The 27,279-nt window shown below is 55.6% G+C and overlaps 10 protein-coding genes across 10 annotated transcripts; 5 read left to right on the top strand and 5 right to left on the bottom strand.

Moving 5' to 3' along the window:
• Positions 1–1,072: 1,072 nt before the first annotated feature.
• On the bottom strand, positions 1,073–5,948 carry B0T26DRAFT_396664 (Urb2/Npa2 family-domain-containing protein). The gene is made up of 6 exons (XM_060434787.1): positions 5,828–5,948; positions 3,595–5,717; positions 3,388–3,542; positions 3,064–3,323; positions 2,865–3,010; positions 1,073–2,801 (listed from the first exon to the last, which is right to left on the bottom strand). The coding sequence occupies exons 1-6, from the start codon at positions 5,843–5,845 to the stop codon at positions 1,313–1,315; spliced, it is 4,191 nt and encodes a 1,396-aa protein (XP_060292468.1). The 5' UTR covers positions 5,846–5,948; the 3' UTR covers positions 1,073–1,312.
• A 204-nt stretch (positions 5,949–6,152) lies between these two features.
• Positions 6,153–7,317, top strand: B0T26DRAFT_720627 (uncharacterized protein). Its single transcript, XM_060442498.1, has 3 exons — positions 6,153–6,340; positions 6,453–6,562; positions 6,767–7,317. Exons 2-3 carry the CDS (start codon positions 6,485–6,487, stop codon positions 6,959–6,961), a joined length of 273 nt encoding a protein of 90 aa, XP_060292467.1. The 5' UTR covers positions 6,153–6,340; positions 6,453–6,484; the 3' UTR covers positions 6,962–7,317.
• A 301-nt stretch (positions 7,318–7,618) lies between these two features.
• On the bottom strand, positions 7,619–8,770 carry B0T26DRAFT_678624 (uncharacterized protein; the record flags this gene model as incomplete). Its single annotated transcript, XM_060440249.1, has 2 exons — positions 7,619–7,943; positions 8,013–8,770. The coding sequence occupies 2 exons, from the start codon at positions 8,768–8,770 to the stop codon at positions 7,619–7,621; spliced, it is 1,083 nt and encodes a 360-aa protein (XP_060292466.1).
• A 775-nt stretch (positions 8,771–9,545) lies between these two features.
• B0T26DRAFT_654595 (uncharacterized protein) lies at positions 9,546–10,689 on the bottom strand (the record flags this gene model as incomplete). Its single annotated transcript, XM_060438561.1, has 3 exons — positions 9,546–10,250; positions 10,339–10,439; positions 10,647–10,689. The coding sequence occupies 3 exons, from the start codon at positions 10,687–10,689 to the stop codon at positions 9,546–9,548; spliced, it is 849 nt and encodes a 282-aa protein (XP_060292465.1).
• A 1,760-nt stretch (positions 10,690–12,449) lies between these two features.
• On the bottom strand, positions 12,450–13,041 carry B0T26DRAFT_678622 (uncharacterized protein; the record flags this gene model as incomplete). The annotated part of the gene is made up of 3 exons (XM_060440248.1): positions 12,450–12,522; positions 12,684–12,799; positions 12,892–13,041. 3 exons carry the CDS (start codon positions 13,039–13,041, stop codon positions 12,450–12,452), a joined length of 339 nt encoding a protein of 112 aa, XP_060292464.1.
• A 2,519-nt stretch (positions 13,042–15,560) lies between these two features.
• B0T26DRAFT_396352 (guanine nucleotide-binding protein subunit alpha) lies at positions 15,561–16,838 on the top strand. The gene is made up of 2 exons (XM_060434785.1): positions 15,561–16,016; positions 16,077–16,838. Exons 1-2 carry the CDS (start codon positions 15,712–15,714, stop codon positions 16,651–16,653), a joined length of 882 nt encoding a protein of 293 aa, XP_060292463.1. The 5' UTR covers positions 15,561–15,711; the 3' UTR covers positions 16,654–16,838.
• On the top strand, positions 16,838–17,680 carry B0T26DRAFT_396357 (uncharacterized protein). The gene has a single exon (XM_060434786.1). It carries the CDS (start codon positions 17,023–17,025, stop codon positions 17,521–17,523), a length of 501 nt encoding a protein of 166 aa, XP_060292462.1. The 5' UTR covers positions 16,838–17,022; the 3' UTR covers positions 17,524–17,680.
• Positions 17,681–22,204: 4,524 nt separating this feature from the next.
• B0T26DRAFT_652701 (uncharacterized protein) lies at positions 22,205–23,331 on the bottom strand (the record flags this gene model as incomplete). The annotated part of the gene is made up of 2 exons (XM_060438391.1): positions 22,205–22,620; positions 22,689–23,331. The coding sequence occupies 2 exons, from the start codon at positions 23,329–23,331 to the stop codon at positions 22,205–22,207; spliced, it is 1,059 nt and encodes a 352-aa protein (XP_060292461.1).
• Positions 23,332–23,852: 521 nt separating this feature from the next.
• B0T26DRAFT_396204 (uncharacterized protein) lies at positions 23,853–24,834 on the top strand. The gene has a single exon (XM_060434783.1). The coding sequence runs from the start codon at positions 23,975–23,977 to the stop codon at positions 24,665–24,667; it is 693 nt and encodes a 230-aa protein (XP_060292460.1). The 5' UTR covers positions 23,853–23,974; the 3' UTR covers positions 24,668–24,834.
• Positions 24,835–25,619: 785 nt separating this feature from the next.
• Positions 25,620–27,098, top strand: B0T26DRAFT_742727 (uncharacterized protein; the record flags this gene model as incomplete). Its single annotated transcript, XM_060444157.1, has 2 exons — positions 25,620–26,804; positions 27,066–27,098. 2 exons carry the CDS (start codon positions 25,620–25,622, stop codon positions 27,096–27,098), a joined length of 1,218 nt encoding a protein of 405 aa, XP_060292459.1.
• Positions 27,099–27,279: the final 181 nt, after the last annotated feature.

The raw sequence follows: 27,279 nt of genomic DNA, 5'->3' as shown, positions 1-27,279 counted from the left end.
TTAAAACAAGTCGCAGAGCGGGAGAAGATGACGCATTCCGAAATCCGTCGCGACCAACGACTTCCAGGGCGCCCCCGCGCTGTCAGGTGACCTCCTGAATCAATTAGCCAACGGGTTAGGTATGATGTATGGCAGTAAGCGGCCGCTGAAGGCCCAGACGGTCGCCGCAACTAGGCTCAGCCCTACAGCCATCCCCGCCTCACCGTGCCCACGTCCATTCCAGTGTACCAGCTACTCTGTATGGTATTGTTGTACTGTACATACATGACAATAAAAACATTACCGCCTCCGCCGTACTTCAGGTGCAGACACCGATTACTGACCTGTGATTTGTGAAAAATTGGGACGGTATATATGACATCATCCACTCTAGAAGTTATCTCTCGGCATTTCCAGCGTTCCAGGGTTTAAGACGCAGCCTTGTCGTAACGGCGGTTGTTGTCAAGCAGACTCGTAGTGCACTCATAATGCATAACAAGGGCAATGTTGATCCAATTATGATTCCTACCCTTTTCATCGCGCCACTTTGCCTTCCTGCCATAGTCATTCTGCTACTTCGTCTGTGTGTGCCGGTTGGGGCTGACGGTTCGGACTCAAGATGAAGACGTGTGGCAAGGCCATGTCACCCAGAGTCAATGAAGCGAATCCTCGACATCTGGATTCTCAGGCCGACAGCCACACGCTCTCCGGGGTATCTGTACTAGGTTCGTTGGGGATGGAGTGGCAGGTTGGATACAGACTCCGCCTCCGGTCTGCGGTGAGTAACACTTGCCATGAGTCTGGTCGTATTCTAAATGTTGCTGATATAGTGAGATTAGGTATCAAGCAATGAATATAATGCCAATTTGTATACCGGATCAAGAAGAACCACTCTTGCGTTCTTCGTATGGCTCCGTAAAATAGTCAAGGTACTTTAGTTACTGAGGCTAAGCATTGTTTGCCAGATATCATTCTTCATCCCCTTTGCTAGATCATCAGGTCACTAGCTAGACTCTGAGTGTGCCTTTGGTTGACGCAATGCTCTTGCTGCACTGGGCTTCTTTTACCTAGTCGTCTCGGATCACAATTAGGTGCCGTTTTCCACGGGATGCGGTCTGGAGAATCTTCGTATCTTAGCGATACTAGACCACGATTTCCTATGACAGGTAGCTAAATACTCAATCTCATGCCATTTCGTGAGCCACTGAGAAAATCGCTATGTAGATCTTACATAACAAACATGTCCACTTAACCCCTGATGGCATATATCTATCTCTATATAGCACATGTCTATATACAGCGGCAAAACATATATAAACAAGTCTGACCGCGCTCACACGCCCTCCCACTTGCCAAACTTTTGATATTGCCTGTACAGCTCCTTGAAGATGATGCGCCCGCTGGGATCCATGGCGTCGCTCATGATCTGCAGCCCGTCGGGTGTCGTGATCTGCAGCACCGAGTACATGGCCGTATCGAGCGGCTCGCGCACCGCGAGCGGGAGCGGCGCGAGCTCCAGCTGCAGCTTGACGTACTGCATCAGCACGAGGCCCATGTGCTGGCCGGCGTAGCGCTTGGCGCGGTCCCGCTCCGAGACGAGCACGCTGCCGGGGCGCGACGACGACGACGATGACGACGACACCGAGGCCGCTGTCGGCTCGCACACGAGCGTCACCAGGCGCGCAAAGAGCCGGGCTTGCTTCTCCCAGTGCTGGCTCTGAGGTGCCGGGACGTTGCTGGCCATGTCGTGCGGTTGCTGAGAGGTAGAAGAAGCTAGAGACATGAGACGGCGCAGAAGCGACTGCAGCACCGTGACGAGGATGTGGAAGTGGCCATCGAGCCGGCGTCTGTGGCGCTTGATGACCACCTCGACCAGCTGGCACAGGCAGTGGTATGTCTTGGGGGACGAGGTAGGCGCCGCCTCTTCCCTGGAGCATAGGGCCGAAATGCTGCTGAGCGTGAGCTCAATATTCCACTGTGTCATGCTCGCCGCCTTCTGGTCGAGCAGCAGGTAGAGCGTCCGGGTAGTCAGAATAAACTCGCTCAGGTCCACGGTGGCCCGCAACCGGTTGCAGAGGATGTTGTGGGTCTGTGCGAGATCGAACCCGCTGTGGCTGTCTGGCAAAGTTGCCGGTCGAGAGCCTGCAGAAATATGATGCACCAGCCTGTGAACCACCAACAGATGAGCCAACGAGCCCGAGCTATCGCTATCCTGGAGCAAGAGTTCCTGGAGATATCCGAGCCTCGTGCCGTCATCCGCATCCTGAGTTGCCGCGTCAACATACTCCAGCACCGCCGTCTTGCCAACTACGGCCGCCCGGTCGAGAGCAGGTCCTATTTCTGTTACGTCCAGGCCGTCCCGGGCAGGGAGTTTTATCTTTAACGGGGAGCCCATGGCTGCTGTGAAGTGCTTTGCAAGAAACATTCGCGTTTCCATCCCACCCTGGACGCCGTGTTCAAGAAGCCAGTTGCCGGCCTCCAACAAGGACGGCACGGCACCCGAGAGCGCTTTGGCAACAGACGAGTGATCCAGTACGCCCATGGCCTCCAGGGCTGTCAGGAACGGCAGCAGGCCCTTACCGCGCCACTTTCCAGATGTGATGGGTGGCACGGCTATTGGTAGCAGATGGCTGGTTTTCAAGCCCTCGAGCTCAAAACTTGACTTCACGACCGAGGGAGAGTGTTGGATCACGGAGATGAAGGACTGGATGAGGGCAAGGCGCGGCTCCACGTCCGAGTCTTGGCATGGACACTCAAGAACAGCAACAGCGCCGGTGAGATACGCCTTCTCGCGCTCCTCAAGATTCCCATTCGCCATTTGCCTACAAGCACACCAACGTCAGCCTACGGATTGGGCATGGTATGGGTTGCGACCCGACACGTACCGTATAGTCAACTCGGCCAGCTGTTTCAGTAGCTGAAAGTCGGCCCACTCTTCTGACACGTCATCTGCCGAGCTCCCTTCCTTGGATCGGCGATGTGACTTTCGTATCGACCTCCCTATTGCCTCTAGCTGCGCGAAGCTCATCTCCTGTCGTCCTTGTCAGCTGGCGGTACTCTCCGGTTCCAAGCATGGGCACTTACATCGTAGAACGTTGGTCTGCCCATTAGCTTCACCATCAGACTCAGCACGGGTTTCCAAAACTCGACTCCAACCTTCTCAGGCTTATCCTGGTTCCGGCACAACGGCAAGACTAGGCGCTTCATAATGTCCTCTCGCTGGCTACGGCTAAGCGCATCCATCGGGACGTCAAGCAGAAACTGGACGGCTACTCTTGTCGTTGAACTAGACCTCCTGGATTTGGACGAGTCAATCCGTGAAATCATTGTTTCCAGCAGCTCATCTGATGAATGTAAGTAGGTGCACGTCTAGCTTCAGATAATAAGGTTTCCCTCATCTGAACTTACGCATGAGGTAGTAGTTGTTTGTAATGGTTTCATTTTCAAGCAGCAGGCGCGACGCTGACATGATGGACTCGAGGGCTTCTGTGTCGTCCTCCTCGCCAGGAGACAGGAGCGAAAGTATGATGTTTGGAACGCTTTTTTTCTTCTCGACAACCAAGCTGTGCATATTTTAGTGTAGTTCGGTGAAAGTAGACACGATGTGAGCCCTACCTCACTATGCTGGAAAGAATCCAGGAGGTGTAGGTCTCCTGGTTTATCGATGTCTCGGTATTGCTCCAACTAGACGACTTTGAGTGTCCGTCGCCCTCATCAAGCCTGTCAAGGAATGCACATGCGAGAGTAGCCGCCTCGCTCTCGTGCTCGCCGTGTGGGTAGTTTGAAAGCCAAAGCGCTGCGCAGCATTTGAACGCAGCCAAGGTATCTTCTCGGTACACTGGAGACTTTTGGAGCGCGCGAACGAGCTCCGACTTCACCCGAGACAAGACCTGGTCAGATTCTTCAAGGGTTCCCCTGGAAAGCGTCTTCTCGGCGATCATCCATCGCGATGCAGATACGGAGCTCGAGAGCTCTTTCCGTGAGATTTTGGTCGCAAACGCTGCCTCAAAGGTCTTCATACTAGCGGCATCAACGAACTCCTCCTGTGAAAGGCCACCTGAGATAGCTTCGAGGATGTGAATTCTTGCTACAATCTCGGCTGGCTGAGTGAGGGCCGAGAGCCAGTCCAGAATCTCCAAGAGCTGTTTGGCATTGAGAGACGTCTCAAGCAGCCCCGCCACAGTAGTAACGAGTTCTTGTTGGGACCACAGGGGCTCCAGCTTGACAGGGGCCTCAGCGACGGCGAGATACTTCAGCCAAACCTTGACAAAGCTCGAGAGATCGCGCGCCTTGGCATATCCCTTAGCGAGCGACACGATGAACTGCAAGGCCTTAGCAAAGAGATCAGCCTCGAAAGACTGCGACTCCCGCGTCTTCTCCAGAACTTGTTCGAGAAGCACCTGGCCGTCCTGCGAGACCAAGAAAACGTCGGGGTTGAGCTTGACAATGGAAAGCAATAGCTTCCAGTCATCCTTAGGCCCGATGGCATAGTCCTTGCAAACGGTGCGGAGGCTCGTGGCCGAGAGCGCCGTATTGCGCTCAGCAGCTATGTCCATTATCGTGCCAACTATCACCCGGTTTTTCTCGCGGCCGCGGGACTGCAGGGCAGTGATAGTGGCGTCAAAGACAGCCTGGATCCAAGCATCGTAGTCCTTTTTGGCAGTCTTGTCGCCCAAAATACGGCGCTGCTTGCTGACGAGGTCAAAGAGAACAGGGTACGACACAGCGGCCGAGACCATGGCCATGTTGACGGTGACCTGGATGACTTCCTGGCTTCCCCTGTTGAGGAAGGCGGCCCTTGAGGGGAGAATGACGTTGCGGGCTAGAAAGCGACGGAGGTCTCGCGCCCACCGCTGCTGCACAGCCGCGCTGATACCGAGCGTCTTCTGCGGCGCAAAGCCTGTCAGGTTGCCAAGCAAGCTGGTTCCCAGCCCAGACAGATGAGCTGCGACGTCTGCAGCATCACTGGAACTCTGAAGATGGAGATCCCAGATGGAGCTAAAAGTCGACAGCCACTCGGCCTGTCCCTTGAGCGGCGTTTCCTGGCTTCTGTTCACGGCGAGACGGCACAGGGTGAGGAGCGGGACCAGAATTTCCATGGTCTTGGTGGCTGACGAGGAGAACAAGGACTTGACGTGCTCGGCTCCCATGCGCTGACTGGGCAGTCCGTCGGACGATCTGAGCTCGCACCGAGACAGCAGCGTCCGTAGCGCCTCGAAGACGGACTCGGCCGTTTCGAGACAGCCCGAGAGCTGGCTCTGGACATCCAAGTCGAGAGTGGTTGACACGGAGCGCTTGCGCTTGCGCGTGCCCGTTGGAGACGGTGGGGGCGAGGCATTGGCCATCTCGACGTCGGAGTCGGCGCCGCCAAGTTGGGCAGCCACCTGCGGCTGTTGCTGCTGAGGCCTGGAGATGTCCTTGAGCGTCTGCTGGAGGACGTTCACGAAGCGGCGGTCGGCGAGCGACTTTGCGAGAGAGAAGAGGGGTATCCGCGAGAAGATGGCGCCGAGGATGTCCCAGGCGCGGGGACAGCGCCGGATGGTCTCGGCGGCAGTAGAGGTGGGGGGGCCGGCCATGTTCTTCAGCAGCCAGCGCAGCAGCATTTCCTCGGCGGCGTGGAAGCTGCCGCCATGGCATTGGGCTTGCGTGTCCCATAGTCGCTCGAGCTTGTCCGCCACCGTCTCGCCGTCTTTCCGGTCCAGCATCCGTACCTCCCTGACGAGGGCCGCTTCGCCCAGCTAGTTGTCGAGAAATGGGATCAAATTAGCAAGTTGCGATTAGACAGTAGAGAGAGAAGCAGAAGAGGAAGATGGAAGGTAAGAAAGGTAGAGGTGATTAGCGCACTCACCCAGGCCTTGTCGGTCATGATAATTGATTGTAGTTGCTTCTAGCTTAAAGTTTCATGTCTTGAGTCCTTTGTTGATTTTCGTCCTTTTTTTGCTCCTAGTGGTTGCTGAGCTATTCTGTCTGTTGCGCCCAGTCTGCAGCGCTCGACCGCCCCGCGTCGCTCCCGCCGTCGAAGCCCCAAAAATTTCCAGAATTCTGCCGGCCATTGGAACATTTGCTTGGCGGTGCAAGCCCACAGCGCACACCTCTCTCGCTCACCGCCTTCGGGTGACAACGGGAACAGCTGAGCTGGCCGCCTGGCCGCTCAGTGCTGTCCAACAGGCGCGGTGCAGCAGGCAAGCAAGCACCCAGCAAGCTCGGACGTCTTGCCACCAGATTCTGGCATCTTGAGTGAGCAACATAACAAACTTCAAAGCTGCCATCTCCGTAAACAATCGCAATTAACGTCCCGCCACAACCCCAATCCATTTGTCGCACCACACCTACCGCCAAACCCAGCGAGGGCATACATAACGTACGTAGCCCAGAGAGTCCAATTCCAATTCCCGAAAGAAATACTGCAACAACGCATGCGAAATAGAGACCTTGGCGTGCAATTGGAAGCTGAACTCGGGTTTCTCCCATAGACTTTGCGACGACACCCACAACAACAGCAACCATGCCCGAAACCACAACCCCCCCTGCGCCTTCGCGCGCCGTGTCGCGCCCGGTCAGCGAGGCACTCCTCAACGAAAAGGTTCGAGGCGTTCTACTTTCCCCCCCTCATCATCCCCTCCATGTGTTGTGTTCGATATCCCGAAATCCTCTCTTGGTAGGCAGGCAGTCCAGAGAAGGCTACGGGGAGAGACACGAAACGTCAAGAAACCCTTCCCCCCATTATATTCTATGTTTTCTGGATGATGCGCAACGTTAACCGATATACCTCGGGCCCAAATCGCAGTGGGACCGGTGCCTGTCGAACCTACTGATCAAGTCGACACTCGGGCTCGGCTTCGGCGTCGTCTTCTCAGTGCTGGTGTTCAAGCGGAGGGCGTGGCCGGCGTTTGTCGGGGCTGGTTTCGGGGCGGGACGGGCGTACGAGGAGTGCAACTACAGCCTCAAGGCGGCGTCAAAGGAGATCAAGAAGCAAGCGTGAAATTATAAAGGGGAAAGGGGGCGGAGTGTGTGTGTGTGGGAGACAGAAAGAGATAGAGCAAAGAGAAGGAAGAAGAAAAATCCAACGGGGTTTTCGCTCGGATGCGGGCATAAGGGTATACATATTTTTCCTTTTTTCCCCCTTTCACGAGAGCCGGGAGTGAGGAAAGGGGGGGAGAAACCGGGTCGGTACCGCGGCAGCATCACAGCAGCAGCAGCAGCAGCAGCAGCATCGGTCATTGGCGACGCCCCCCCGGTGGCCCATGGGTTGAGAGCAGCAATCACTGTACAAAAGCCTGTTCAATCATCTTAGACAAGACGACGACGCAGCATCATCACTGGGACAATTCCAGTCAGTCCTTTTTAGTCCGTGAATCCACAAGCACGTCTAAAACCCAAGCAAAACAGAAAATCGAGTCTTATGCTTTGTGAGTGTACTGCCATGAGAGATATCAAGCGTCGATTCTACATACAGCTTCGGGTAGAGAGAGCAGAGGGAGGGACAGACAGTTTGGGAGAGAGAAAGCGATTTTTGTCCCACACTCAGAGGCTTACTTCATGTGTCTCCCGAGTCAAGAAGAAAAAAAAAGCTCAGGATTCCCGCTGCTGATAGGTGTCCGCTGGCTGCACTTGGTCCATCCCCAAGAAGCCTCATACCTCAGACAAGTCTGAAAGGATCATTGCTCTCCGGGACCCAGTTCGAATGCCGCCGGAAGCTCCAGCCCGACGACGGCGTCCTGTCAGCAAAGGCAGCAGCAGCATGAAACGCGCCGCCGCCGCCCGTTCTCGAGCTGGCGAGGTTGCAGCAGTCATCAGCGCCGTCTCTACAGCTGAGCGAGGCGGCGTTATTGTTACCGGTAGTGTTACTGCTCGCTGCCGGGACCGGCCGCGCCGGGGCCACGCCGCTGGCGATGCCGACCTCGACGTCGTCCCTCGGCAGCGACGAAGATGACAAGCCCCCAGCCGAGCGCCCACCAGTACCACTACCACCACCGTGCCTCGGCGCGGCAACCGCCGTGGCCATGCGACGGCCGAGCTCCATCAGCTCCTACTGCACGGCCTCGGCGACCTGCTCGCTGGTCCGGCGCACGCGCTCCATCAGCGACCGTCTCTTGTTGCCATTACCGTTACCGTTCTTCTTGTCCGTCCCCGACGCAGACCCAGACCCAGACCCCAGCACGAGCCGGTCGTGGCGCAGCGGCGTCCCCGCGTCGCCAAACACATCCTTCCAGAGACACGAGCCGTGCTTGTCGTGGTCATCATAATCCTCGTCGCTTTCGTCATCATCGTCAGAGCCATAACTATCATCATCAGCCGCCGACTCCTCGTGCCCCCGCCCACGCCGTCTCCTTCTCCCTCGTCGGCCGCCGCCCCCCCAGCGCTGTCCTCGCTTGTGCGCCCCGTGCGGCCGCCTCACCACGCCGATCCACAGCAGCACGCCCATCTGCGCCACCAGCACCAGGATCCCCAGCGCCAGCAGCGCAATCTCGAACCGACTGGCCTGGAGGTCGCGTATTGTTCCCGATGGCGGCGAGGGCTGCGACGCGGCGATGTTTAGGTTCTGCCGCTGCTGCTGCTGCTGTTGCTGTGTGTCGCGCATATTGTGACTAGTGAGGCTGTCCTGCACGAGCCGGGCGTATGCGCCGTAGTCGAACACTGGCTGCTGTTGTTCTCGGCCTGCTGCTGCTGCTGCTGGTAATGATGGAGGGATCGTGAGGAGCTGGCTGCCTCTCCTGCAGCGGTAGTAGGGTCTCGACGCCTTGTGCGAGGTCGGCCGGAACGGGCTCGAGTACCGCAGCTCGACTCTCATGGGGAGGGACGTGTTTGTTGTTGCAGGGACGACGACATGAGCGAGGCGAAGGAAATAGAGGAAAACCCCCGGCACTCTTTACACGACGGGTAGGGAGGAGATTGAGGAGTAAAGAGACATGAGAGATACGGCCTCCCGCCCGCTCGCTGCGAGACAGACGGCCGCTGGCTGGGCGTGAGATGTTTTTCTTTGGGTTGGTAGAGGAGGAGAGGCGATCAATAGCACCTAATAGTACGATCGTGGAGGGGATTCCTAGGGACGGTTGTTTGTATGTTTCAGGAAAAGGGGGGGCGGAGGTGAGAAACTGACGAGGTAGGTTTTGGTTTTGCCGTCTTCCAGGCCAACCGTCCGTTCAAGGTGACTGCCTTGACTTGAGTGGGAGAAGCACGGAAAGGCCCGTCCTGCTCGGCCGCCCCCGTCTGTTTTGTGATTGCTGTGGCAGCTCCCACCCACCTACCGTACCTTGGGGGGTTGCGATGGCTGAGAGAGTAGTAACGGCACGACCACAAGGCAGCCAACCTAAAAGCAGGATGCATTGAATTTCAAATCATCCATTATATCCTGTGGACTTTCCATGTTTTGGCAATGCCCAAAACTCATCATCATATGACCTCGCCAGATTCCCCTTTCCCTACCTACCTATTTACTCCGAAACCGGCACTATAACCCAGCGACCAGAATTATCCCACGCCGAACGATGCATCAAGCCAGAAGACCGAAATCGCCAAAACCTTCCATGCAATAGATGGACACACGCACCTGATAAAGTAAGTGCCTACATAACAATGCAGCAGCCGTCGAGCTTCTTGAATATCCTCGGCAGCAGCTTTTCGACAAGCTGCTCGACTTCGTTTCCTTGCTGCTGCTGCTGTTGCTGTTGCTGATGGTGCTGCTGCTGCTGGTACCCCTGTTGCGGCGTATGGTGCTGCGCCTGAGGCTTGTGGCCGCCGCCCTGCTGATAGGGGCTCCCGGGATAGGGGCTGCCGCCGCCAGAATGGGAAGGGCTCCCGGGGTAGGGGCTGCCTCCGGAAGCGTAGCCGCCCTGGTAGCCGCCGGGCTGAGAGGGGAGGGACGGCAAACCATCAACCTGGCCGCCGCTCAGGTTGATGTAGAGGCGGCCCTCGTTCTCCTCGGTGGCGTACTGCAGGCCCATGTTCTGGCAGATCTGCTCGACGCGGGGCTTGATCTTCTGGACGTGGCCGGAGCTGTGGTTGCCCTTGCCGACGATGACATGCAGATGAGTCTGGCCGCGGGCCTGGGCGTCGCGGATGCGCGCCTCGAGGATGTCCTCGGCCTCCTCGACGAACTGGCCGTGGAGGTCGATGGTGTCGTCGCCGACGCGGCCCACGGCGTTGTTCTCGCGGAAGATGTACTCGGAAGCCTGCTTGTTGTAGGCGTCCCGCTGCTTCTGGTGGCGCTTGCCTTCCTCGGACTTGTGCTTGGCTCCGGCACCGTCACCGCTGGAGTAGAGCTCGTGGCTCTGCGAGGGTTGAGGAAGCTGTCAGCGGTGAAGGGTCGGATCAGAGCCAGACTGAGCGTCCAGCGAGCAAAGATGGGGCCAGAATTACCTGATCAAAACACGACCTCATCTTGTCGCCCTCGTTCCGGGCGAGGTCTCGCAGGCGGTCATATTCGGCTTCGGCATCGTTGCTAGCGCTGTGGTTGAAGGCTGCATCACACGTCGACCAGTCAGCCAGCCAGCCAGTCAGTCAGTCAGTCATCAGTCAGTCAGTGAGCCAGCCAGTCAGCCAATTGAGATAACCCCAGTGTTGTCGAAATAGGCAAGGGAGAAAGGGTCATGTGTGAGATTGGGGTTGAGAATGAGCATGAGCATGAGGGTGAGGGTGAGGTATGAGTGCAGAGTCACAGCACATACCACGATCCCCGATTCGGGACATGGGAATTGGAGACGCTGCCATGTCGGTCAAGGAGTAAGGGTAGCTGATGATGAATTAATGGGGGCCGAAAGGTCGCGGAGCCTCAATTGAGCGTGGCACGTCGTCGCAGAGTCGCGAGAATCACGAATGAATGCACGCGGTTACAAAATCGCGCCTGAGGTCAGATTCAGGCGAGCCATCGTGTCTCGCCAAAAAAAAAGTTGTCAATAACTAGCGCGTATTTTTGGCTACAGCTCGGTGCTGGCCAGCGAGGGCGGCCAATCGAATGGCCCAGCGACGACGGCCAGCAAGCAAGGGGCTACCTGACAAAGAAAAAGAAAAAAAGCCCGTCGCGTCCGCGGCTCAAGTGGCTGGCAGAATGGGGGCCATGCCATGGGGTTTTTGCATGGTTCCGGGGACTGCGGCTTTTTGTTATCGATCGAAACCGAGCAGTCAGCTTCAACTTCAACTTGAAGTTGTAGGGGCTTCTAGGTAGGTTTGCATGCGAAACGGAAACTAGAGAAACAGCCGTCTTCTGTCTTCGCCGTGCACCTAATCATACCTTCACCTCAACTGAAATGTTTAAATGTAGGATTATGGAATATATGGAGCCGCTGGGATTACAACTTGAAGCGGCCCGAGCTTATTTCACGTTTGACTTTGATTTGATCCGATCAGGACGTGCCCCTTTTTTCCCCTTTGGCCCCCCCTCTTCCCACAAAGGCCGTGACATTTTGTTCCACTCAATATGGGGCGCAGCCATCCCTTGCATCCATTCCATCATCCTGCGCGTCAAATGTCAGCTTCTAGAAGATATCCTCTTTCGAATTTAGCGTCTGTTCCCGGGTGGTCGAGCAATGAGATTTGAGATTGCTGCTCCTGCACCGGCGTCGGCGACGGCTAGATTCCAGAATGCAATGTCATGTCGTGGGAAACGGGGCAGCGGCGGCGGCAACAACGGCCGCCTTGCATACCTTACCTATACACGCTTGCCTACCATGCTATGTAGATGTGATGAGGCTATCGACACAACGTCGTGTGCTGGGCCCTGGTAACGTGTTTTGTATTGTACGTATGGATATCATCTCTCGCTTGTTGCCGTTTATCTGTTTTTTGTTCCGTTCGTTTTTATACTACTTATCAGATGTCTGCTTTGAGGCAGCCTACGCTACATACATTTCACACAAAACAGGCTCATGCCAACCCGGTTATTCATTCGGAAGAAGCAAGACGCATCCACGTGGCAGAGGCCAGCCCAACCTTCGCTTCAACGTTCGCGTCAGCTCCAAGACGCAATTCAATTCACGGCGAGGGGAACCCAGGAGGGAATGGGAGGGTAAGGGGGGCTCGTGATTACAGAGTGCTTTGGACTCCGTAGCGAGTAGCGAAACAACCTGGGAATGTTACCCAAGAGACCTTCGGTCGAATTGTGACACTCCAGCCCTGGTTTGATTGTATTTTTGTTTGAGGTACCTATCGTAGCCTGGCTCTGGGAATGGAGGACCCTGTCCGAAATTGAGAATATCTACACCAAGAAGAGCCATCACGAACGGGGAGAATGAGAAAATATAGGGTTGGCAATCATCTCAAGATCCTTTTTCATTTCAAGGCCGTACGCCGTTTTTCTGTGAAGATGGAGATTCCGACAGGACATCCGTGTCGTGCTGACCGCTGGAGTGTATTTCTCGCTACAACGATACAGTGGAGACTGATCTCGGTCGGCAGCCAGGGCAGGGTCTCCTTCCATGTGGCAGACCCACTGTCCCTGCTCGATAGTCCAATGTAGAGCAATGCTTTGGGGATTAGCTTGCGGGTTCCTTGAAATTGCCGTCGTTGTCGAATGGAGGATCCACTGCGTCCGATGAGGTCTCGACTCTAGAACAACCTAAGGAAGCCAATCTGGAACAAGCGGACACTACAGACCAGCTTCAGCTCTAGCTCCAGCTCCCAGCTTAGCTCCAGCTCCCAGCCTGGCTGAAGCTCATGGCAAAAGCTGTAACGGACTTGACCTCTTATTTCTTTGAGATTCAACGAACCTGAAGCAGCCTTTTGCTTTCCGTCCCTTCTTTCGGGACGCCACCCGTGGGTCGTCGATCATATGAACCGGGCGGTAGCCGCTCTCACGGAGCACGATCGATCTCCAATCCCCCCCCTATTCCCTATTTGGTCGTAGCGTGGTGAGGAAATAAAAAAAGGAGGCTCGCCGCGCCGCGGCAGATTTTCTTGACCTGCATTGGCGGCTACAATTCTGCAGAGCGCCCCTGTCAGACAGCGGCCGGCGAGCAACAATAATGGAACGGTGGAGGTGCCGGTCAAGAAGCTGAAGGTCAGCAGCAGCAGCAGCAGCAGCAGCAACAACGCCGCAGCATCCTGCAACTCCTTGCTACACAGCATCGTCGTCTTTCAGCCTTCTGCATAGTAGTCGAGTCCCGGCTAATTATGGCAAGTGTTTCAAGCACGCATGGACTGATGGACAGGTTTGGCGCACGGATAGCGAGTCGCGGCAGCGGGGGGCGAGGGGCGACCGAAACTAGATGCTGGATACCTTACCTAGGTTTCCAGAAGGGACGAAGCCTGGGTTGGTAATCCCCCCAGAGCCGCGGTTGAGAGCGTCGCACTGCACTCCACTGATACCTGGTAGTTCTACAGTATTACGTTGCCAAGGCGCTGGCTGCTCTGGCCAGAGAGTGCTCTGTGAATGAATGGCTAGCGACTTCAAGGCAGCCGGCCAGAGGGGGCCGATTTCTGAGGCGCTCGCTTTCGCCCCATCACAGCGTGAGGCTAATCGGTTCTCATGGCGCAGAACCCACAGCATCCTGAGGCCGGGCTAAATACCCAATGTCTTTATCGGACGGTTTTCATTTGGGACAGGCAAAGAATCCACAGCACTCCATCAAACCCGGGAATTGGGGGTAGATGCCAAGGCCGCTCATTTTGCGTCAACACCGATTCTGCCGTACGGTAGCACTGCCTAGGTATCGGGGCTGCCAGGTGAAAGTCGTCGGGACGGGCCCGTATGCATCTTGGGAACGTCCAGAACACCGGTATGTCCTTTGTTTACCAGAGCCCAAATGTCTCCAGGCACAGTGAGGCGCCTATCTACCTTTACCACGCTACCTTTCTCAGTACGTACGTACTCGGGTCGACTAAAGGCGGACCACAATGACGTCCATAGGCAGGCCTAATGTCAGCCTACTATCTGCACAGGTCAAAGATCGACCGCCTTGTTTCACTGTAATCTACCAACGAAGTTAATGTCAGGACTCCTCACCTGAGCACCCCTGGCACGTCATTCGGAGGCCAGTATCTGTAGGTAAGGTAGTTGAAAGAAACTGGTGAAACTGCCCCCCCCCCCAGGATTCGGAAGCAGGCGGCCATCGCCCAGAAAAGTTTCGAGGTTTGTTGACGGTACTCCGGCAATTCCCCAAATCCACCGGCATCAATCCCTCTGTTCCCTGTCTGAGACACGCAATGGGAACATCAATGTCCGCACCAGTGAGGAAGACGACGTCATTGAGTGAAAACAAGGGGTAGACATCTCGAGAGAGTTTGCGGCCGTTGGGCAATGAAGAGGGTCGGAATTATAACTGGCATCGGTTTCCATCGTGTCCCTCTCATAAGTGAAGTCAAAAGACGGGAGTTGGCGGTTCCAATTGCTTGATAAACTCTGCTTATTATTTGGCCTTTTTCGGCTAATGGGAACCGTTCATCATTTCTCCGTAGCACAAGCACAGGCCCGCCGACCTCACCTAGGTCGCTGCAGGGGCCTGAGGAGACATGGTCGCCTGAGACTGGAGCCTGTTCTTTTCCCCAGCGTCGCCACTGAATCCCCTACATTAGCAATATTTTTCTTGCGAGTGCCCCCTAGGAGGTGGGGGGCCGCCGAAAGGCGATGGTATCAATCAGTGCGGGGACAGACCCTTTCTGGGCCCTGGGGGTGCTGCGTGAAAAGGATGAGCCCACATCGCAGCAGTCCCGTCGAGCAATGCTTTGACCACTCCAGGATCTGGAGCCCCGCTTATGTGCGAGATTTGCGGCCCACGGTTGGTCAGTCCCCTGCTGGGCCGCTCCTCACCCCCCGAAATTCAACAGTGCATGCTCCATGTTTCCTCACATTAACAGGAACCAGCCCTCCCACTTCCTCTCGTTCCCTCGACTTCCGGCTCATCACACCCTCCCGCGAACGTGAACGAGAGAGCAGCAAGCCAAACCCCGTTCTGTTCTCCACTGCCTCTGCGCCGAGTCTGCGGTCGCGGCGTTATCCTTTTACATCGTTGTCGGTTTTCTTTTACTCCTCCACCCTCGATCGCACCCGTGGTCGATTGAAGGTCAGGGAGAGTTTTGGCGACCAAAAAAAAAGGTGAGCGCAGCTGCCCTGCCCACGCCCAAGCCCAATTGCACCCAGCCGTCTTGCTCCGTTCCCCAAAGCGACCGCCCGCCTCATCCCAAGCCACTGCAACGGCCTATCTCGTCATTTGGGCAGCCTCGTGTGAATGGGAGCATCGTTTTACCAGAGAGACGACGTGCGCACACTACGGAACTCTATTTTTGATACCCCTAATCGCGCGGGTGATGCTCCCTCCGACCTCGACGGCGCAGCCGATAAGTGGTTTAGATGACCACCGCCTCCCGGGAGTGGGGAAATTCCCAGACGGCCATCCGACCTTGAGGCCTCGTAGCCCGGCTGACCCGACAATTTCAGCCCATTGGCCTTGTATATTTGCGCTAACGCAAATTTGATGAAACCAGATACTCGAACCATTTTTCTTTCGTTTGAGCATAAACTCGCCAGTATCGATTTCACCTACGACAGCTAGCCAAGATGGGTTGCGGAATGAGCGCGGAGGAGAAGGAGGGCAAGGCCCGGAACGAGGAGATCGAGAACCAACTGAAGCGGGATCGCATGCAGCAGCGCAATGAGATCAAGATGCTTCTTCTGGGTACGTGGGGATTCTGGCCTCGCATTGCGCAATTGCGCCGTGGGTCGGCCTCTTTCGAATCCCTTCAGTCTAACAGCCGTGTGCAGGTGCTGGTGAATCCGGGAAGTCGACCATCTTGAAGCAGATGAAGCTCATCCACGAGGGCGGATACTCACGCGACGAGCGGGAGTCCTTTAAGGAAATCATCTTCAGCAACACAGTCCAGTCGATGCGCGTCATCCTCGAGGCGATGGAGTCGCTGGAGCTGCCGCTCTCCGACTCGCGCATGGAGTACCACGTCCAGACCATCTTCATGCAGCCCGCACAGATCGAAGGCGATGTTCTTCCCCCTGAGGTTGGAAATGCCATCGAGGCTCTCTGGAGGGATGTGGGTGTCCAGAGCTGTTTCAAGCGGTCCAGAGAGTACCAATTGAACGACTCTGCGCGGTAGTACGTGGCCACTCGCCGATCTATTCTCCTATCTCCCGTCGTTGCTGACACTTTCACTAGTTACTTCGATAACATCGCACGTATTGCCGCTCCCGACTACATGCCCAACGACCAGGATGTCCTCCGGTCCCGTGTCAAGACGACTGGTATTACTGAGACAACATTCATTATCGGTGAGCTCACGTACCGCATGTTCGACGTTGGTGGCCAGCGATCCGAGCGAAAGAAGTGGATTCACTGCTTCGAGAACGTCACCACCATCCTCTTCTTGGTCGCCATATCCGAGTACGATCAGCTGCTGTTTGAGGACGAGACGGTCAACCGTATGCAAGAGGCCCTCACCCTATTCGACTCGATCTGCAACTCGAGATGGTTCATCAAAACGTCGATCATCCTGTTCCTCAACAAGATTGATCGGTTCAAAGAGAAGCTACCCGTCAGCCCTATGAAGAACTACTTCCCCGACTACGAGGGCGGCGACGACTACCAAGCAGCGTGCGACTACATTCTCAACCGTTTCGTCAGCCTGAACCAGCACGAGACCAAGCAGATTTACACACATTTTACCTGCGCTACCGACACAACACAAATCCGCTTCGTCATGGCCGCGGTAAATGGTAAGACAAGCCGACGTTGAAAATGCAAGATAAAGCGCTGACATAGAAACCAGATATCATCATCCAGGAAAATCTCCGTCTTTGCGGTCTCATCTAAGCGACTGCAACGGCAAACACGACGTGCGGCCCAGTTTGATGACTCCGAGTCGCCATGATGTTTAATTGAGCAACGAAATCCTCGAGGTTCTCGTTTTGGATGGGCGAACATTATCCCGATATATTCGCATCCGACGTGCCTCGCTCGATGTGTAAGCGCTTTATTCGTATCACGAGCCGGGGCGCTCCACAACAAGATTGGCCCTAGGGCCCGCTTTTTACCACCAAAATGGAGGCATCAAAACAAAACGTGTCACTCGAGAAGTATCAGCGAAAGGGGAGTGGTGGTGAGAATGAGGGATAAAATATCTTGTTTAATTATGAGTGTGTTCTTTTTTTGTGCCCTGTATGAATTCTTTTTTTCTTTCTATTTTACCCCGTCGAGCCTAGGCGGCATGAGAAGCCCATCCCTCTTTGAGCTGGATGGATGGTGTGCGGTTTTTTCCCTCCCCGTTTTTTTATTTTTCATTTGCAATGAGAAGACGGCGCGGCGGATGAGGGATGGATGCTGGCTCGACCAGTGTAGGATGGATGTGGCTGAGGGGAGACGCGAGATGTCTGAAGGTGCGGGGAGCAGCGAAGCAAGCAAGCAAATGAAGCAAGCATATACCAGCTCAGCTAGGGGTTTTTTTTGTTTTTTTTTGTCATCTGGTTTCTTGTTTTTCCCCTTTTTTTTGTCTCACCGGAGCAATACGGGGCGGCGGTTCAAGGTTCATGGTTGGATTTGTCTCCCTCTATCTACCCACCTATACCTTTGCGCACGCACAACAAACAATACCATGAATTCTCTTTGACGTTGACTTGTCTTTGACGTGAGATGCTTCCATGGTGAAAGGCGAAGTTGGGCTTTTTATTGTTATTGCATTGGAGCAATCGTGTGAAATTAATTAGGAGACAGGCAGATTCTCTATATCCCATCTGCTCTGCCCGCCCTTTCCCCCCTTTCAGTGATGTGGTACGTTAACGGGTACCTATTTTATTTATCTTTTTAGGGGCTCAGGGGTACGTTAGTTTGGTTTGGTTAATATGGTGGTAGTTCATTTGCCGGGGCCCGAACCAACTTTTTTTTTTGAGCCTCAAGCTGGCTAAAAGATATACTACAGTCTACATCATGTATGTACCGCAGGTATAGTATAGTACAGTGTTGTATGATATATGTGTGCATGTATGTACGAGTAGCTGCTGCTGCTGCAGCATATTATCCGAACCGCTCGCTGGCTTGCGGGTTGGTTGGTTGATTGGTCGGTTGGTATGTACGTCAGGGTTGTCGGCAGAGTGGGTAGGAGGGTAGGTAGGTAGGTGGGATCGTCTTCCCGGGCTGCCGGCCGGCCTACCGTGGTGGAAATCAAGGTAGGCAAGTAAGTTGGTGAGTGAATAAGTGCATGCTTGCCCTGTCTATTGAGTGGGGGTTTTTCGGTCATGAGCTTGCGATGCGGTTCTGCATCTGCTTGGGTTATTTTCTCGGGGGTGTGGTTGGTGTGTTATGACTAGATTAGCTTCAGTGCAGTCAGTTATGCAGTGCGATACATCTGTCGGCCTGCCTGTCTTATGTCTGTCTATCTATCTCTCTGTCTACCTCATCTTGTCTATCTGTCTCTCTGTCTACCTCATCTTATAGGTTCGTCTATATATCTGTAAATCTGTTTTTTATATCTTCGATTTTGTTTATCTCGGTTGCGACCGCCATGATGATGCTTTCCATGTAGTTGAAGTTTTTTTATGAGCTCACTGATTTCGAGAGTGTCAGTCAAGCATGTCGCCGATGTTCTCCAACATGGCGATATCGGGGTTATTGGTTCGTCTGGCTTACTTGCACATCGGTGACTGTATATCGCTGATCCAGGTGTGTGATAAACTCGACTGCTGTCATACCATAGTTATGTGAGCTTGACAACTAGACGCGTATCTGAGTCCCGGATACAAAAATGTGCCACACGCGTGTCGGCATCATGTGCATGTTTCGGTATATATATATATATATAAGTGGAATATGTATATGGACCCTGACTGAGCCGGTTTGGGGCTCTTATACATGGCAGCCCGAGAAAGCATTCCGACGTATGCCTATGGGCGGAATAACTGGTTAAAACGAGGAACATGTCATATCAGGAGGAGTCACGCAAGGAGGTTATGACTATTGGAACCTAAACAGCCAGCTTAGGTACTGGTAATCTAGCCATAGTTCAGATAAGGGCCGGAGTTAAGATACCCCCAAGACCCAGTTTCTCCAGCATGATAAGTAACAGCGTATGGCTGATGGATTGCAATCGAATCTTTACATGTTCATCAGCGTGTGATTTTTCAAGACGTACAAGGCCACGTAGCCTAGCAGTTCGCCCTGACAATTCTTCTTAAAAGGAGGCGGTAGGACTCGGAGCCCCTGATATAAACCCCACCGCTGATGTTGCTATCAAAGCTAGCACGTCTTTCATCAACCTCGTCAGCACTATCAAGGAGGCCCCGGGAAAGGTCTAACGTTTGCGAAACGAGATTCGAGACCTTGGAAACGTCATTGTCCTCATCCGCACTCTTGTCACTCATCAGTCTCACGGTCCACGCTAAACAGCAGCCAGTCGTTGGATAGCCTTAAACAAGTGCTCCACGGCTGCCAGGACACGCTTAGCCGGTTAAATTTAGCACTCAGCCAATTCCTGACTAGTAGCTCGAGAGGAGCTAGTATATTTGCGCAGGTAAGATGGCGTGCCAACCACTTGCTAAGCGACCAAAAAATCAGGGATACGTGCCGAGAAGTAGGGAGAAGGCAACTCTGCTCCTACTTTTTGGCTATCACGGGAAGAGATGATGCTGCGGTGATTCACAGCCAGCTCTCATAAATGCGTTTGGAGTCGTAGGCGCGCCAGATCGGACTCCAACATGCGTTGCAGAAGGAGGCAACGGCAACCTATCGAGCGCTGTCAGCGACGCGGCTCGAATCGCAATCAAGTCAGAAAAGGATCCAAAGCACTGTACGTCGCGAGGCACTTGCCGTCAATCAAACCTTGACGACACTGCCGTGGCCAAATCGGGTTCGAATCCTACGTGAAAGCTCGCCTAGGTTAGGTTCTGGATGCTGTTGCAGCGCCTAAGCTCTCTGGAATCTCTATTGAACCCGACGTCTATGACCTAGTCTCCATCTAAGGCCTTGATTCTGAGCTTCAGCTACTTCCTCCGCTTCGAGCTCTGCGAGACCTCATTTCTAAGTCGTCTACTCTCGATGGGCCGCTCTGGAGACTTGTCGTTGGGCAGCTGGAAAGAATACGCGGCTCGGTTTTTATGCCATGCGCTGCGTCGGCGGATCAGCAAGCGAGCCTTGATATAAAGAACGTCGTTGAGCCGCTGTCCTCCCCAACTGGAGCAGCGTGACTGCTGTTGCGAGAGGGTTCGCGCCCTCTCAATCCAAAGCGAAAACCTTTTTATAGTCCAGCCGCGCGAGACGAGCGTTCTGAGGGCTAGAGTCAAAATAACTAGCTAGTAAGTCTAACTATTTTTTCTTCTTTCATAGATGAGCAAGCTCGCCACGGCGCTGGTCTTGGCAGCCTTCCGCCTGGCATCGAAAAGCAAAGTCCCCGTTAGCCGGAGGTTTGCCGCCACGAGCTTTGCTTCACCGTGGTCGTGCCCAGGAGCTTCGCTATGCTATCGCCATCCGAGCTCGGTCGGGTCAAGCTCAAGCCTACCTCCGCTGCGCGCTTGTGTACCGTATATGTCTGCCCTGGTACATGTTGTAACCCCCATCTAGGTCCAGGACGGCTCCGTCCGGAAACAGTGGTTTCTCCTCTACGACAACCTCCGGGACCAATGTTGCGCAGCCCAGGCGGGTAGGTTTCCTAGAGCACTATCCCTAGCTTCTCACAGTGGACGGCGTGTATGAGCTCCAAGTGAGGATGCATAATACTCCAAAGTTTCCATTTTTCTTTCTTCCGTTTTTGTGTTAGAAACGAGCGTGTTTATAAACTTCAAGTTAGTTGACGGGCTCACGGTTTCCAGTCCCCAAGGCATGAGAGGGTTCCAGAGGCGACTAGATGTGTGTAGCTCTCAACGCCAAAGTTATGGCAAAAAAAATCTATCGTGGTTCAACGGTATGAAAGTCCGCACTCGTCAAAAGGGCGGCAAATAATCAAATCCTACTGTCATATTCCTCACAGTATATCACCGCTTAGAAAGGGCAGTTGACGATGCTAAGATTGCTTTTGAAAGCCGGCCTAGGATATGTTCGTACAACATATAACAGAGAACACATACACACACGCAGAGGGATACAGAGAGAGACAAGGGGTATTTCCAGTTATTCTCTGGCGGACACAAAAGTTGACGGTGGCTCGTTTACATGTCCACCCAAATAAGGCAAGATGGGCAGGTACCTACACGACTGGTCACGTCCAACCATGACTGGCAGTGTTCCCGCCCTCGGCCATCCAATCCGTCCGCCAAATTTTCTTCTTCTTTTGCAATCTTGTTGCTTTCCTTTCCCATATCCACCACTTGACCGTGTGAGCATTCCCTCTCCGCCTCCAACGACAAACTAGCTAGATATCTAGCCATACAGTAGCCACGATAATAGCGAGAAGCCGCCCATCCTCGAGACAGCAAAAGCCATTATTTTCGACGCCCACCTAGGCAAGTGTCGAACAGAGACAACATAGTCAGTCGCAAAAGAGAAACAGCCCAGTCGCGGGGGTAAACGGTAACAAACGTCGTACACACGAATTAGGGTTTTGTTTTTGGCGACAATCTCTCTGCAATCCGGGGTAACACGCCAAGTTCGGCGACAGGGAGGTGGATGTAAGCACTGGGGGCTATTAGGCTGCGGGAGCCCAGTCGACTTTGTGCTCCGAAGGGTAAGTTAGGCTGGAGCTATTAGAAGCGCAACAGAAAACAGATATGAAGGGGTATCGCTGTGCAATCCATGCCGAAGTAGGAGATGTGGAAAGGGGAAGACAAGACAATTAAAAGACATATCCCTCCGGCTCGGATAGCCCAAGAGCGATCGCGATGAGGGGGAAAAAATGATTAAACAGAGGGGCTGGTTTGTGAATTGGGAATTGTGCATTATTCGCTTGGCCCGTCCATCCGCTAGAAGAAGGCCCAAGTCGGGGACTACAGCTGGTGTTGCAGTCGAGCGAATGGCGGAGATAGGCGTATCGGTATGAGGACAGGTTGTTGTGCAGTGAGCGGCGCAAATGACAAAAATGGAAGACGTCTGTGTGTCTCTGCTTCCGGCTTTCGCTAGCCAAACATCATATCCTCAATGAAGCCTGGGAAACCAGGTTGTGCTCAGACGCCCAAAGAAAATGCCACATTAATAACAGCCAGAACAGGCCAGGACCACGACTTCAGTCTTGCCCAGCTTGGCGAAGAGCGACGGTCTTTACGGATACTCGAGCGAGAGGGTGAAAGCAGACCGAAACGGGGCGCGACGGGTATCGTAGAGCAACGAACGAACAAACAAAAGAGAAAAATGCGCCGGTCCCGTCCTCTTCAGGCCCCCGTGTCGTCGCCCATGCCGCCTTGGCGCGAGATGCCGGGGCCGCCGGGCTGCTGCTGCTGCTGCTGCTGCGGGTCCTGGCCTGCCGCCATTTCCTCGTACTCGACAATCTGCAGGGCCAGCTGCTTCGCCGTGATGTCGATCAGGATCAGCTGTCTCGTGGCCTTGTCGGCCCCGCGCACGTCCGTCATGGCGCGGGTCACCATCTGCTGCAACATGGGGTTGCTGGTTAGCAGGGCGGGGTGGGCTACGGCTCCCCCCACGATGGTGGCATGGGCTAGACTATGGGGGGTGGGATAGTGGTAGGTTGGATCGGTAGCTGACAGGCCGACAGCACTGGTGGGTATGATTGGCGGGTGCTGCTGCTGCTGCTGCTGCTGCTGCTGTGCCAGCTGCGGGTTTCGAGTCTCTATACAACAAAGAATGAACGTGGTTAGTCATGTGTCCCAGCCAGTCGTGTGGGAAAGGGGGGCTTACCGTGGAAACTGCATCTAGCGCCGCTGGCGTTGAACCAACAGTTTGCGCAGCTGCCGCACATCTGGCCCTCGACCACGATGCAGCTTGTCCAGGGGCCGTGGCCCTTGTGGCAGTTCTTGCATGGGACGTGGGCAGGCTCGCCGGCGATGTGGGCAAAGAGGGCTTCGACGTTGCTGCGGCGGGCGAGATTGAGAAGCTGGTCGGGACGGCGCTGCTGGGCAAGGCGGTGGCCGGGTTCGCGGGCCAGGCGTTTAGCCAAGGCGCTCTCGACGTTGAGCCCGCTGTAGCCAGACTCGTGGGCAAAAACCTCGGTAGTTTTGACGAGCGACGGGTCCACGGACTGGTGGGAGGCTTGCATCTGGGCCTGGGGCTGCTGCTGCTGCTGCTGCTGCTGGAGTTGGTGGGGGAGAAGAGCCTGCGACATGTCCTGGGTTTGGTGTTGCTGGTGCTGGGGATGTTGTGAGTGCTGCTGGTGCTGGGCGGCCGAAGGGGTTGATGTACGAGGGCCGCCGCCTCCGCCGCCACCGCCGTTTGCCAAGAGGTTAGACGCAGCGGCGAGGTCAACATGGGAGCCAATGGCCTGCTGGGAGGCGGCCGAGGGGTAGTCGTTGTGGTCGGGGTCGTCGTCGTCGTCGTCGTCCATGTCGGCATCGGCCTCGGCTTCGCCCTGGGCATCGACGGTGGCGGCGTGCATGTCGGCGTCCATAACGGCGACGGCGGCGGCGGCGGCGTACTCGTCGGCGGCCATGGCAGCTACGGCGTCGTTGTCGTGAGGGGCGAAGGGGTTGTCGGGGTGTTGTTGCTGATGGGACTTGTCAAGGTCGTGGTCGGGGTGTTGGTGGGTGTGGTCAAGGTCGTGGTCGTGGTCGTGGTCGTGCTGGCCGTCGTCGAGGGCGTGGTTGAGGCCGTGCTCGAGGGCGCGCTGCAGCTCGGCCTGAGAGAGCTGGTGGTGGTGACGGGCTGGGCGGGCGGCGCGTGCCGGCGTGCCCGGCTTCGTCACCTTACTCGGCCGGCCTCGGGTCGGGCGCGCCACGGATTTCATGCTCAGGCCCGGCGAGCACTTCGTAAATCGCTAGTGTCACGAGCCTAGGTTGCGATGGGCTGGTGCGTCGCGGTCGCGGGCGGGAGGATTCGATGGCGATGAGCAGCTGTCGTCAGCTGTAAAATTGAGTATTTTTGGGCCTCGTAGAAAAGGGAGGGCTCAAGCCAGCCAGCCTGGTAATCTGCTAATCAGCTACACCTGATTAGCTTAGGTAGGGAACCAGAGCGGCCTGCGGGGAAATATCATGTCGCCATTGTCCAACCAGAAGCCAGCCGCTGGGGCATGGTCCGTGCTCATATCCCTGCTCTTTGCCTTGCAGTTGCAGTTGCCGACCAGAGACCGTCGGAGACTCAAATGGGTTTCTCCTTCCCTCACAAAGGATGGAGATGGTTCCATAGAGTTTGAACCAGGCCACGCAGCATATCTAGGTTCAAGTCTTGCAAACACAAACCTGCCTGCCTACGGACTCTGCGGCGCTGTGCGACAATTTGTGTGTCTGATTGCATCTCCCGTCGCACCGCTTTCCCTTGCAAAGCAAAACCAAGCGAGTGATTGCGCTGGTTACAGGCGTTTCGTTATCCAATCCTCCAGCAAACAAATCAACTCATTCGTAGGTAGGTTCATTCGTTGTGGTCACCGAAGCTGCCATCATGCTCGGTGCCCGATTATTCCCTATTTCCATCGTTCCGGTATCACGAACGGAAGGAACCTGGGTCTCAGCCAAGGCATCCGAGTTGAGGTGCCAGGTAGGTACTGCACCTCAGTAGGTAACGAGGTGTATCCACCTAACATAGTCCTAGAGGCTACCGAGGTGGTAGTGTTGTTGTGGGCAAACGGCAGTCAGCGACGGGAATGGAGATTGATGCGGCAGCTGGCTTCTGCTGGGGGCCGCGGATGCGTGTGTTTGGGTCTTGGGACGGGCCACGCAACCCAATGATACTCACCATCTCGGAGTCTCCGGTGCGTGGCCAGTTTCTCGCAGTCGTGGAAGCAAGCACTTGTCCCTCGACTCGCCGGCCCAGACAATCAGGCAGGTCGCATCCGCAACCATCCGCCTCTCTCTCCACTGTACATACTGCACTGCGCCTTCATTGGCGCCATGGCTCCGACAACGACTATCCGTTCGAAATATTCGCAAAGGTCAAGCGGATACGGATATGCCAAGCTCGAATGCTCGATCGACTAGGCGGCGAATATACAGATTCCTAGACGACCTCGAGGAGAAAGGGCTATTTTGGTGGTGCATTCATGCCATCCTTCTGCATATCGCATGTGTATGTGTGTAGCGTGTGCGTGTTGCGTGTTGCGGCAGGCAAGCAGGCCAGAGAGGAATTTAATCCATAAAAAGAAAATGGAACCAAGCAAAAGACGACAGGACAGATACCGAGCTGGCGGATCGCCGTCACATCCAGCATTCATTCCGGCACTGGCTCACCAATCCCGTCGATCGGTGCTGTTTGAGGCTTAGACGGGTGGCGGCCGATTCCCCTTTTCCATTTTTCGAGACACGGGGCCAATGCTCGGTCAAGCGATAGGGCTTAGCCTGTCCCCCGGCCCTATCCGCGTCCGCCTTCGGCAACACCACCCTGGCAACTTGGTTGTATCGGTCCGGTCCGGTCAAGACAGCGGCGCTATGCTCGTCCCGCACGCCCTTTGACGGCTGCGCGGGATTGGCTCCTCATGTCTGTCTGTATGTCTGTCTATCATAATGCAAGCCAAGCCCGTCACCATGGACGACTTCAAGCGCAAAAATTACAAAACCCCTTTTTCACCCTTTCTCCCTTCCCGAGCTTTCTTTTTCGTGGCTGCCGCACTGCCCACCAGTTCCCCATTAACCCAGGCGCAGGTTGGAGCAGACGTAGGAGGAAACACCACGGCAGCCACACACAATGCCCGTGACAGTCAGGCTATCGTCACGGATAGCCGAGAGCTGGGGTAAGCAGGGCCAGCTCCACGGCAGCGGCAGGTACGTTCAGGCAACATCCCCAGAACAGCTGCTGTCGAGCACGACGAGCAATGACGACGACGACGCCGCCGCCGCGGGCGTTGTCTCGGGTTTCGATGGGAGCCGGCGGGGGAGAGGCGGCCGTGACAGCGGTAGCCCGCGAGCCATGTCCCGGCGCACCGTCTTTGACAGCTCCTTCGCCGACCGACTCGACCGGCGGACCTCGACCACGTTCGCGACAAAAAACGGTCTCGTGCACGCCTGCATCGAGGCCTACAACGAGCACCACAACTTGGTGCTGCGGCCCGACGACGTGTGGTTCGCGATCCTAACCCAGCTCAGCGCCTACGTCAACGCCAACGCTGCGGACCTGCGCTCGAACCTAGTCGGGCAGCACGAGACATCGCCCCAGCAGCAGCAGAACCACCTCCACATCGACGCCGACGTCTCAGCTCCAAACTTCGACCACGGGGCCGTGGTCTCGCAGATGGGCCAGCTGCTCGGCACGCGCGTACGCGACCCGGCGCTGCGCGACTGGATCCTGCCGGCCTTCAGCACTACGCGTGCGACAGATCAGGCCGTCGCGAGCATCATCTTCATGGGCACGATGCAAAAGTACTTCACATACAGCTGGGGGACGCGGTGCGGCATCCCAGCCGTCACACTGCTGGGCGACGCCGCCGACTGGGACGAGATTGCCCGCCGCTGCGAGAGCCGGCTCTCCTTCCCGTCTTCAGACTTCGGCCCCGGCCCCGCCGAGTGGTACCGCCGCGTGCTGCGGCCTGTACTAACCAACCTGGCGGGCTCGTTCCGCGACCCCGATGGGCCTGCCGCGCGCCGCTTCTGGGCCGCCATCGTCGACCAGCACCGCCCTAACGGCAGCGGCCGCGTTACGTACTCGGGCTGGATTACGGCCTTCTGCTACTGGGACGAGGCCGGCCGCTGCCTCCATCCTCCCCTCCATCCTTCGTCGGGCTCGCCAGCCGGAGCAGGCGGCGGCGTTGTGAGCATCTCGAGGAGCGACGTGCCCGTCGGCTTCGCCAAGGTCCCCGTCACGCTGCTTGACGGTGGCGCCCGCATCCCCGTCGAGCTGCTCGCCGGGTCCTTGGCTATGCGCGTCACGCGATCCGTCGCGGAAGACGCGTCGCCGCTGGCGGGACGGATTAGCGATGCCGGCCCCGTCGAGCCGCCGTCCTCGTCTCTTGTGCTGGGCGGGAGTGGTGGTGGTAGGTGGGATGGCTATGACACCCTGCAACCAGAGTCTGGGTGGTTCATGTACTTGGCATGATGGATTGCATTTCTTTGCATGGCCGTCCGTCCCAGAAGAGATGCCCATGTCTCTGCTCTTCCTAATGTAATGTCTTGTTTCGTATCTTGTTCTGGCGTGCAGGGAAGGACTGGCCGCGTAGATCGTGGTCAATAGAAGTTGTCGTTTCGGGGGAGGTGGAGGGCGAGAGAGTCGTGATATGTACGGACGACGATTTGTGAGCGGTTTGCCTAAAGAAAAAACTGTACGTAGTATGATACCCTGGCCTTGAAACTAGTAGCAGTACAGAGCACAATCTGATTCCCTGGTGATATCTAGAAAGAATACTGATTTGGGC

This window comes from Lasiosphaeria miniovina (genome assembly GCF_030549165.1).
Source record: "Lasiosphaeria miniovina strain SMH2392-1A chromosome Unknown B0T26scaffold_6, whole genome shotgun sequence".
In the NCBI taxonomy this organism is placed as follows: Eukaryota; Fungi; Ascomycota; class Sordariomycetes; order Sordariales; family Lasiosphaeriaceae; genus Lasiosphaeria; species Lasiosphaeria miniovina.
This window is presented reverse-complemented; position numbering and strand designations above follow the sequence as displayed.

Bases quoted from the DNA above. Each gene is read 5' to 3' on its own strand.
- B0T26DRAFT_396664 (XM_060434787.1), bottom strand. The intron at 3,543-3,594 runs GTAGGGCTCACA...AAATATGCACAG, and splicing joins ATTCTTTCCAGCATAGTGAG to CTTGGTTGTCGAGAAGAAAA. The intron at 2,802-2,864 runs GTACGTGTCGGG...GTGTGCTTGTAG, and splicing joins CTGGCCGAGTTGACTATACG to GCAAATGGCGAATGGGAATC.
- B0T26DRAFT_720627 (XM_060442498.1), top strand. From the start codon at position 6,485: ATGCCCGAAACCACAACCCCCCCTGCGCCTTCGCGCGCCGTGTCGCGC. The intron at 6,563-6,766 runs GTTCGAGGCGTT...CCCAAATCGCAG, and splicing joins AGGCACTCCTCAACGAAAAG to TGGGACCGGTGCCTGTCGAA.
- B0T26DRAFT_396352 (XM_060434785.1), top strand. From the start codon at position 15,712: ATGAAGCTCATCCACGAGGGCGGATACTCACGCGACGAGCGGGAGTCC. The intron at 16,017-16,076 runs GTACGTGGCCAC...CACTTTCACTAG, and splicing joins TTGAACGACTCTGCGCGGTA to TTACTTCGATAACATCGCAC.
- B0T26DRAFT_396357 (XM_060434786.1), top strand. From the start codon at position 17,023: ATGAGGGATAAAATATCTTGTTTAATTATGAGTGTGTTCTTTTTTTGT.
- B0T26DRAFT_396204 (XM_060434783.1), top strand. From the start codon at position 23,975: ATGTCGCCATTGTCCAACCAGAAGCCAGCCGCTGGGGCATGGTCCGTG.